Source organism: Myotis yumanensis, unplaced genomic scaffold (assembly GCF_028538775.1).
Source record: "Myotis yumanensis isolate MYYU_CA2020_CCGP unplaced genomic scaffold, mMyoYum1.0.hap1 SCAF_9, whole genome shotgun sequence".
NCBI classification, from domain to species: domain Eukaryota; kingdom Metazoa; phylum Chordata; class Mammalia; order Chiroptera; family Vespertilionidae; genus Myotis; species Myotis yumanensis.
The window spans coordinates 27,709,726-27,721,090 of record NW_027223760.1 but is presented as its reverse complement, the minus strand read 5'-3'; the positions used below and the strand labels follow the sequence as shown (position 1 = coordinate 27,721,090).

Genomic DNA, 11,365 nt, shown 5'->3' with positions numbered 1-11,365 from the left:
GCGCAGACAAGCTGAGTCAGAGACACGGGCCTCACCAAGGTATTTATTACCTCACTGATAGGGACTCAGTGATAAGAGACATCAAGAGGGACTGTCGCTGTCTTACCATTTCATGTCTTTCCAGTGGAGTGTGATCAGTCCTGCGTTCTCCAAGGGCATGGCTTCGAGACCTGGCTCCTGTCCCAGGGTGTGGCCCTGCCATCCTCCGCACACAGCTATCTTCAGAACAGTGGTTACCGTCGAGACGGGACTGTAGCATTCTACCAGTTGGATTTGCCATCTGTTGTTTCTTTGAAAAAACACCTCACACCCCTAGTGTCTCTCCGGGAGACTCGGGCCCAGGCCCACAGCCATGAACAATCCCCCCACACAGCCTCCAGGAGAAGGGATGGTGTCAGCAGAGGCTGGTCTGGGGACCACGGTTTGGGTCAATGGTCTGCCCATGAATGTGGAGAACAGAGGCTCTTACCAGGCTTGGTGGTGAGGAGTGAAGATGGCCCAACTATTAACAAAGGGATCATTGTTCCTTTGTTTATAATTTATTTCAAAGAGAAATTGCCAATTAAGAGTTTATAACATGTTTCTGAAAATAATGAATTCAGCCATAGTAAAGATTTACGTTTTTGGGGGAAAATGACTTAAGAAGCAGACTCCTTTTATGTGTAGGAAGGGTGCTCACCCCTCTGCCGTAAAGATGAAACAACTTTTCTTGGTGGTGGCGGCAGATCATTATTTTAAAGCCTAATTATAAGAGACCAATTTAATGACCTCAGGATAACAGCCGATAAGTTAGTGGATGTCTTTCATTTCACCTTATAAACGCCCTTCTGCCCTTGTCAGTAGCATCGATGCCAACGCCAGACCCTAGGCTGCGCCAGGCATCACGGTTGCCATGTGTGGGGAGCCAAAGACAATGCAGAAGCTGGGTCACGGCTGCCAGATGGGGTCGTAGCAGATACTCAGTCCTCCTTTCACAGTGGCCTCAATCTTTGCTTTTTTTTTCTTCTGCTGGACATAGAATTTACTGTCGCCAACACCATATTGTGTTGTTGTTTTTTAAAATATTTTATTGATTTTCTTACAGAGAGGAAGGAGAGGGATAGAGTTAGAAACATTGATGAGAGAGAAACATCAGCTGCCTCCTGCACACTCCCTACTGGGGATGTGCCTGCAACCAAGGAACATGCCCTTGACCAGAATCGAACCTGGGACCCTTGAGTCCGCAGGCCGACGCTCTATCCACTGAGCCAAACTGGCCAGGGCCATATGGTCTTGATTACTATAGCTTTATAGTCCATTTTTTTAAAGTTGTATAGTCGGATGACATCAGTCCTCTGACTTGGTTCTTCCCTTTAACATTGCATTGGATATTCTAAATCTTTTGCCTTTCTACACAAATTTTAGAATCAAATCAATCAATATTAACTTGCTAGAATTTTGATTGGGATTTCACCTCATCTATAGATCTAATTGGGAAGTTCTGACCTCTTGACAATATTGAGCCTTCCTGTGCATGTACATGGGATAACTTTCCATTTCTTGAGGTTTTTTTCTTCCATTAGAGTTTCATGGTGTTTCCTCATATAGATCTTGAGTAAATTAGATTAACATCTAAGTATTTCTTTTTTTTGGTGCTAAGGTAAACGGTATTGTTTTTAATTTCAATATTCATTGCTTGGTATCTAAGATAATGATTGACTTTTGTATATTAACTTTGTATCTTGCAACCTTGCCATAATTGCTTATTACTTCCAGCAGGGATTTTCTACATTTACAATCTTCTTCTCTGTGAATAAATACAGTTTTACTTCGTCCTTTTCCAGGTTGTATACCTTTTATTTCCTTTTAATTAGCCTCTTTTAATATAGTATTTTTAAAATTGTTCAGATCTTAGCACTTTACTATGCACTATCTCATCTGCATTATTTTAGTCATGTATGTTTTATATGTACAATTATACAGTAATCTTGCAGTGGAGAGAAATGTCTTTTTAAAAAATACATATATTTATTGATTTCAGAGAGGAGTGGAGAGGGTGAGACAGAAACATCAATGATGAGAGAGAATCATGGATTGGCTGCCTTCTTCATGCCCCCCTACTGGGGATCGGGCCCACAACCTGGACATGTGCCCTGACCAGGAATTGAACTATGACCTCCTGATTCATAGGTCCACGACACTGAGCCACACCAACTGGGAGGGAGAAATGTCTTTTTTAAAAATCACCAATTGTTTCTAGCACACTACAGATCTAACAACAATTCAGGAAATGTTTTTTGTTGACTGATTCATTCAAGGGCCTAGTAGGGACATTAAAGTCAGTGATAGTACAGGTCATTCCTTCCTGAGTGCTTAGTTTTTTTGGTGTTGTATAAATAAATCATTTTGGAAGAAATCAGAAATTCAGAGATTTTTTTTTTCCATCTTGACAAAAATTAAATACTAGTATAATACTTAAGAAAATTTAAAAATCTGCTGTTTTCTCTTTTGTTTGTTAATCCTCACCTGAGAATATTTTTTTCCATATTTTTAGGGAATGGAAAGGAAGGAGTAAGGGAAGGAGAGAAGGAGAGAGAGAGAGAGAGGAAGGGAGGGAGGGAGGGGGAGAGAGAGAGAGAGAGAGAGAGAGAGAGAGAGAGAAACATTGATGTGAGACACATCGATTGGCTGCCGCCCCACACACCCTGTAACTGCAACTCAGGTACGTGCCCTTGACTAGGAATCGAACCCATGACCCTTCAGTGCATGGGACAATGCTCTAGCCCAGTGATGGCGAACCTATGACACGTGTGTCAGAGGTGACACATGAACTCATTATTTTGGTTGATTTTTCTTTGTTAAATGGCATTTAAATATATAAAATATAAAAAATATAAATCTTTGTTTTACTATGGTTGCAAATATAAAAAAATTTCTATATGTGACACGGCACCAGAGTTAAGTTAGGGTTTTTCAAAATGCTGACATGCCGAGCTCAAAGGTTCGCCATCACTGCTCTAGCCACTGCACCACACTGACCAGGGCTCCAGATTCCCTTTTATATTTCTGAAAGATGTTCTCACTACAGAAGATGGAGTATCCAGGGTTTGTAGTTTAGTATATGCATATGCATGTGGAGGGAGAGAAATGGTGATAAGAGGGATGGAGAGGGCTTCTCTTTCTCTTTTCTTTTTAATAGGTAAGCATATGTTATCTTTCACCCACAGTCTTCAGAGTAGCATAAAGCTAGATTATTTCTGCCTTTGGAACTTCAAATGGAAGATGGGTTGTCCCTCATTCTTATTTGGCTGCTCATCGTTAGTTTGAGTTGGATTGGGGGCTATCCGCATGGAGGTTTGCTGGTTGAATTCTTCAGCGTGAGGATTCTGGCCTTTGGTAATATTCACGTACTTCTCAAAACCTGAGGAAGGAATCTCCCATTTGCTGCTGACAGGTTTCATGTCTTTAGTCTTCATGGCACTGACTGCAGAACATGCTTTCCTTTTCTTGTGCCCTCTGAGACGTGACAGGCTTTCACACGACTTTTGGGGCACAGACTGGAGCCATCCTGAAGAGCTTGCCAGGAGGTTCCTTTGGCCTATAAAAGGGATATGACCCGATGGTGCCCAAGATGCGCCGCCCAAATTTACATAAGTAGCTGAATTTACTCTAGAAAAGAAATAAAGTGCGTGAGTTTTTGCCCAGCACGTATCCTAGGAACTTGTAATAGTATAAGTCTATTTTTTCTCCTTTGGTGAGTTCATCCTCCCTTAAGACTTTTATCACTATATCCCTGGTTATGATTTTTCAGCATGCCTCCAATTCTGCATTTCTAAATGCCCAGAGGCTAGGTTTATTTGGAGACTTGCCCTGACCCTAGGCTTCCTGGTATATTAATGGGCACTCTGGGCCTCAGCTCCTTACTTATACATCTAGTGGAAGGAAATGTCCTTTAAATTTCCACAAATCAAATCTGTTTATTCTATTAGAATGAGCTCAGTATACATACTCTAAGTTTTTTCTGTGGTCAGTAAAAAGATCACTGTACATCCAAGAAAAAGGAGTTTTCCTTGAGAGAGGGAGGTTTTATACATTACAAGTTGCAGTTGCTTAAAGTACCTCAGCTTTCTTTAGAATCCCATTTTTTACCACAAAAATCTCAACTATTTTTTTTAGTTAAAACATTAATTTTGAGCCCAGCTGGCACGGCTCAGTGGTTGAGCGTCGACCTATGAACCAGAAGGTCACTGTTTGATTTCCAGTCAGGACACATGCCTGGGTTGTAGGCTCAATCCCCAGTGTGGGGCGTGCAGAAAGTAGCTGATCAATGATTCTCTCTCATCATTGATGTTTCTATCTCTTTCTCCCTCTCCCTTCCTCTCTGAAATCAATAAAAAAACGAAACAAGAAACCAGAAAACGTTTTGAGATGATTGCAGACTCATCTACAGTTGGAAGAAATAATACAGAGAGGTCCCATGTACCCTGCCCCCAGTTTCCTCCAGATGTAGTATCTTGCAAAACAATAGTACAATATAATCAGGATATACTAGTAGCCACTGACATTGTCGAGGTCCAGAACAATTCCCTCCTGTTCCCCTCTGATAGACATACCCACTTTCCTCCTTGGCCAGCTCCTCCTTAACTCCTGGCAGTCATTAACCCGTTGTCTGAATTATATTCACTTTATCTCAAGAATGTTATATAAGCAGAATCCTACCATGTATAACCTCTGGGACTGGCTGTTTTCACCCAGCACCACCCTCTGAAGATTGATCCAGGTTGTTCTGTGTATCAGCCATTCTTGCTGAATGGACTGGATTACCACAGGGTGCTTAATAATTCCTCCATTGGAGGACATGCAGATTGCTCCCAGTGTGTGGCTACTGACAGATTAAGCTGCTATAAACATCCGTGTCCAGGTTTTGGTGTGAATATAAGTTTTCATTTCTCTGGGATGAATGCCCAGGAGAGCAATTTCTGGGTCATATGGTAGTTATAGTTACATATGTATTTTTAAAGAAACTGTAAAGCTGTTTTCCAGAGTGGCTGGGCCACTTTACATTCCCACAAGCAATGTCTGAGTGACCCAATTTCTTTGTGCCCTCCTCAGCATTCAGTGCTACCCCTATTTTTTTTATTTTAGCCATTCTGATAGCGTGCAGCTCTCTCATTGCGGTTTTAATTTGCATTTCCCTAATGGTTCATGGTGTGGAACATGTTTTTGTGTGGTTATGTGCCATCTGTATGTTCTGTTTGGTAAAACGTGTTCCTCCTACATTTTGCTCATTTTCTGAATGAAATATTTATACTGTTACATTTTGAGACTTCTTTAATTTAGATAACAGTCTTTTTTAAAAAAAATATTTTTATTGATTTCAGAGAGGAAGGGAGAGGGAGAGATAAAAACATCAATGATAATCATTGACTGACTGCCTCCTGCACACACCATACTTGGGATTGAGCCCTCAACCTGGGCATGTGCCCTGACCTCGAATTGAACTGTGACCTCCTGGTACATAGGTCGCCACTCAATCACTGAGCTGTGCTGGCCGGGCTAGATACCAGTCTCTTTTTTAAGCGGTTTGCAAATATTTCCTCCTATTTTATAGGTTTTTATCTTTTTAACTGTGTCTTTTGAAGGGCAAACACTGTTATTTTGATGAAGTCTAACATCTACTTTTCTTTATGGATTATGCTTTTGGGTGTAAAGTATAACTTTTTGCCCAATTTGTATAAAGAGTTCCTATTTTTTCCCATAAGTTTTATAGATTTATGTTGTGCAGTTAAATCCATGATACATTTTCAATTATTATTATTACTTTTTGTATAAGAAATGAATTTAGGTCAAATTTCTTTCTTTTTTTTTGCCTATGAATATCTAATTGTTCTAGCAACATTGGTTGAAAATTCTATCTCTCCTTCATCGAATTGCTTTTGCACTTTTGTTAAAATTCATCAAGCATTTGTATGGGTCTATTTCTAGGCCCTCTGTTTGGTTCCATTGATATATACACTGAGTGGCCAGATTATTATGACCACCCCATCAGTACTTCATTGACACTTCCTGAATACTGAATACTGAAAACTTCCTAAGCAAATACTCTCAAGGTTTTATTATTATTTGCATAACTAATTCACTTCATTGTACTTATGGGGTGGTCATAATAATCTGGCCACTCAGTGTATGCCTGTTCCTCCTCCATACTATACTCTCTTGATCGCAGTAGCTATATACCACAGGATGTTGAAATCAGATAGATTGGTGCTTTCTATTTTATTATTCTTTTTCAAAATTGTTTCTTTTTTCTTTAGTTCTTATAAACAATACTGAAATGAACATCACTACAGAAATCCTGTTGCCTTTACCTAGTTTTTTTTTTTTTTTGTCTTTAGGATCAATTTCTAAAGTAAAATTTCTTATTAAAATGAATATAAATATTAAGGATTTTTCATTTATATTGTTGGACTGTCTTCAAGGAACTCTGTAAGTTTACATTCCAACAATTAGTGAATGAATTCTTCCAATGAGAGGCAAAAATGAACAGCATGTCATTATTGTTTTAATTTGCCTTCTTTGGATTTAAGTGAAATTAAACAATTAAAAATGTTCATTGGCCACATCCTTTTTTTTTCTTGGTGAATTTCTGGTTCATAGAAATTGCCCATTTTCCTATTGAAATATTCATAATTTTGTCATTGATTTGTAGGCTAGCTTTGAATATGAAGTATATTGGTCCTCTGTTTTTCACTTATAAGAAGAAATGTCAAAGCATTGTGATAAAAGACTCTGGACTCAGAATGTCTGGTTGGGTTGACTCCAATTCTGCTCCCTACTCGCTGTGTGACCTTGAACAAGTAACTGCTTTGTGCCTCAGTTTCCTCATGTGTAGAAGGTAAAATGTATGTATAAACACAGAACTGTGTCTAGCACATAGAAAGCAGTTTTTCAAAATTTGTTGATAATATTAGTATTATGTTTCTTATTTTCAGCTTGTCATTGTCTTACTTTTATTTATATAGGTTTCCTTTTGGCCTTAGTGTTGGTCCTATTTTTTTTAATCTTTAAAAGAAATCTGAGTATTTCTCTGAGTATCAATAAGCTGAAGTAACTTGAGTTGCCCCCTAGGATTATTAAGTTTAAACCCATCTGAGAAACTTCAAGTCAGTCTATGGTCATACTTTATTATTATTATTTTTTATATTTTATTGATTTTTTTACAGAGAGGAAGGGAGAGGGATAGAGAGTTAGAAACATCAATCAGCTGCCTCCTGCACACCTCCTACTGGAGATTTGCCCGCAACCAAGGTACATGCCCTTGACAGGAATCGAACTTGGGACCTTTCAGTCTGCAGGCCGATGCTCTATCCACTGAGCCAAACCGGTTAGGGCTGGTCATACTTTATTAATGCATACTTTAGTCACAGATTCGAATTAATGAGTGTTTTCATGCGAATAAACAATCAAATAAGGCCAGCTAACTTACTTCTTCACATAGCCAATATTTTCATATGGCTTTGGATCTTTGTCCGTGTCCAATGTGGTATAGCTGCCACTATTCTAATTTCATCTTTATTTATTCATTTATTTTTTAATAAAAATTTTTAATATTAACATAATTGCGGGTGTCTCCTTTTCCCCCGCCTTTGCCCACCCATGTTTCTTTCTTAGGATAATGAATTAATTAATCTTGTTTCCTTAAGAAAGAATGTATTAAATAGTTAATAATGACAAAATTGTATTGACTTACAATTGATGTTGGATTTGGAAGTTGGTGCGAGGTTTGAATATCTGTTTTATCTGATCGGTTCTCACATTTGTTGTGCTTTCCATGACAGGCATCAAATATTGCAATATTTCTTCAGTTTGAGCTATTCTTTTATCCCTGTAGATTCTTTTTTCATCATCTGTCCAATTTACATGAGTCTTCTTGCTTTGGAAAGATGCAGATTGTCTCATTTTGCTTTTCAGGTTGCTATGCAGATCTGAGGGACAACCACAACAATATGCATAGATGTAGAAACTGAATTGACTCAATAAGTATTTATTGAGCCGTATGTGCCAAGAATTCTATCTGAAGCTTATTTTTTAATTACAGGGCAGAAAATAAATAAACAAGTGAATATATAATATGTTAGATAATGATAAAGTTTATGGGGTAGAGTGAAGCTGGGGAAGGGAACAGAGAATTCTTGGGGAAAAGGTTGATTCCTATTTTTAAAAAGGTGTTCAGAGACGGCCTCCCTGTGATGCTGATGTGCCAAAGGAGTAAGCGAGTCAAACAGCTTTCAGAGGAAAGAGCATTCTTGACAAGGGGAACAGGAAGTGCAAAGGCCCTGAGCTGGGAGCATGGCAGTGTGTTCAAGGAATACCAAGTGATGGCACAATGGCTAAAGGAGAATGAACAAAGGGAAAGAGATGAGAGCTCAGGTAGGTACATAGGTGTAACGTGGGTGGGCTCCGTTTACATAGGGCCTCAAGGCCATTGTAAGGACTTTAACTTCTATTGAGTGTGAAATGGGGAGGAACCTCAGGCTTTGAGCAGAGGAGTGTCACATCTTAGGTTCCTCTTAAAAGGATAATGCTGGTGGCTGAGGTAAGAATATATTAAACAGGGACAAGGTTGGACAAGCAGGGAGGTTACTGAAATAGCAATCTTATCTCTTGGACGGTTAGTGAACTAAGCTAGGAGAGAAGGTGATAGTTTGGACCAGGGTGGTGGCCATGGCCAGAAGGGTGAGAAGTGTGTGTGAGGGGATCCTAGATAGATGTTGGGCTTTTCTAATGAATTCGATATGGGGTGAGAGAAGAAGAATCAGTGTTGGCTCCACAGCTTCTGATCTGAGAAAATGGAAGAGTAGAGACATGAAGCAATGGTAAGAGCAGGTTAGAAATCCCTTCTTTGTTAGATGATGTGAAGGAAATAATTATTTTTTTAATTGTAATAATAAAAGTATAACACTTTAAAAAAGTGTTCATCAAACTGCTCTAAAAAATAAAGTCTAGTTAAAAATTACTTATTCTACTCCACACCCATTAAGATGGCTGCTATCCAAAAAAACAGGAAATAACCCAGCATTGGCAAGGCTGTGGAGAAATTAGAACCCTTGTGCACTGCTGGCAGGAATGTAAAACAGTACATCTGCTGTGGAAAACAGTATGGCAGTGCCTCAACATTAAAAATAGAAATACCTTATGATCCAGCAATTCCTATTCTGGGGAAATGACCCCCCAAAATTGAAAGCAGAGTCTCAAAAAGTTATTTGTACATGCATGTTCTTAGCAGCATTACTCACAGCAGTGAAAAGGTGGAAGCAACCCATGTGCCCACTGAATAAATGGATAAACAAAATGTGGTTTCTGCACATAATGGAATATTGTTCAGCCTTAAAAAACAAAGGAAACCGACACCTGCATTAAGGTAGGAACAAAAAGACAAAGCCTGGCTGGGGTGTGGCTCCGTGGCTGAGCCCTGACTCATGAACCAGATCACGGGTTCAATTCCAGGTTGGTAGGGGACATGCCAGGCTGGATCCTCAGTGGGGGGAGGGGGAGCATGTAGGAGGCCACCGATCATGTTTCTCTATCATTGATGTTTCTATCTCTCTATCCCTCTCCCTTCCTCTCTCTCTAAAAACAATAAAAACATATTTTAAAAAAAGACAATGACTGTACTCATCTTCCAAATCATTGGTGCCATTAATATGAGCTATCTAGAATATCCAAAGTCATAGAGTTAAAAGCAGGATAGCTGGGGAAGGGAAGAATGGGGATGGAATTTCAGTTTTGCAAGATGAATTCTGGAGATTGTGCGCACGACAATGTGAATGTATGTAACATTGTTGAACTTTATCCTTAAGAATAGTTAAGATGGTACAGTTTATGTTAGGTGTATTTTAATGCAATTAAATATTTCAATATATAGGGAGAGGGGGAAAAAAGAACCCCAAGTAGAGCATGAAGGAGGACTAGTAGACATTTTAAAGAACATGGCAGCAGTACTTACAATTATAATGGCTAAATTGTCATGTAGACAGCATAAGAAAAGTAGAACATGCTTAGAATAAAAGCAAGAAATACATTAAGCTTTGAAAAAATGTTTACTTAGAGATACACACTGAACTATTTATGGGCAAATGTTATGATTTGTTGAATTTGCTTTAAATACTTTAGCAAAACAAAAAAGTGGTGGGAATATAGATGAAACAAGAATAGCAGGATGCTGATAACTATTGATGGTGGGTGATGGACATCTGTGGGTTCACTACACCAGTCTCTCTACTTTTATGTTTGAAATTTCCACAATAAAGCTTTTTTAAAAAAGGTAAAAAGAAAGGAAACGAGTGGCTTGAGTACTCCTTGAGGCAGCAGGACTTGGATAATGAATGAGGGAATGGATGACACAGCATCTGGCAATGCCGGCAACTGAAATGAACTCATCGACAGTTTTTTGAAAAGCCATTCCTTGGCCATTCACTGAATGCTTATCCTGAATCTGACATTATGCTTGATTTGGTAAATAGGAATGAAAAATATAGTCCGTGTCTTTAATATGCTAACAGGACTAGAGAGAGAAAAGTAAAGCATCTTTCTATAGAGATAAGGCAGGGTATATAACACAGGATTCCAGAAGAGGGACTTTGAATCATACTTAGGAATGGATAAGGAAAGCTTCCTAATTAATCTGTTTTGATGAATGAGTACACATCATGTAATATTTACTTTTCTATGTCTGCCTCTGTCACTTAGCACAATGATTCTGAGAATCACCCATACTGTACCAGCAGTTCATTGCTTTTTTTATTCTATATACTGAAAGGCATCAATAACAAGGAGGTGTTGCTATAACTAATAAAATTGAAGCAGTAATAATAAAAAAAATCCTCAAGGATATTGGGAATAAGTCAATTAAATAGATCTCTTTTTCAAGGCTATATTAAACTGAAATGATTTTCTTCTGTACTCAACTCCTATAGAAATTAAATAAGGCAAATATTTTTCAGAGACAGGAATAAAATGGCTATTAATCATCCCTGTTTACAAAAGCAGTTCCCCTAAATCCCAATTTCATAGGGTTTATTAATGATGATACAGTGAAAGCTATACTTGTATTTATTAAAATCCTAAAAATAAAAATAAAAAGACCTTCTGTTGGTATCCTTGGCCTCTCTGTCCAACTGGGAGTTGGCTTGCTCACAGTACAATTCAAGGATGTCACTCTGAAGCAGTTTCTATACAAACCAGTGCTCCTGGGCTGAATTGCTTCCTGGATTGGTCTCTTACCGGTTTCCGAAAAGTGTCTTTGTTGGTATTTGCTATGCCTCTGCATCATACTTTGGGAGCTGAAAGAAATTGGGTACTCTGATTTCAATGTCAACAGTGAACC

At 38.6% G+C, this 11,365-nt stretch overlaps 1 protein-coding gene across 1 annotated transcript in view; it reads right to left on the bottom strand.

Annotated features, from left to right (window-relative positions):
- AGBL3 (AGBL carboxypeptidase 3) overlaps window positions 1-11,365 on the bottom strand; it is a 69,043-nt gene that overhangs the window by 1,301 nt on the left and 56,377 nt on the right. Inside the window, exons 18-20 of the mRNA XM_070423939.1 lie at window positions 11,125-11,321; window positions 7,730-7,964; window positions 107-3,648 (exon numbers count right to left, since the gene is read on the bottom strand). Coding sequence (XP_070280040.1) covers window positions 3,231-3,648; window positions 7,730-7,964; window positions 11,125-11,321 — 850 coding nt within the window. The 3' untranslated portion in view covers window positions 107-3,230. The remainder of the gene's footprint in view (window positions 1-106; window positions 3,649-7,729; window positions 7,965-11,124; window positions 11,322-11,365) is intronic.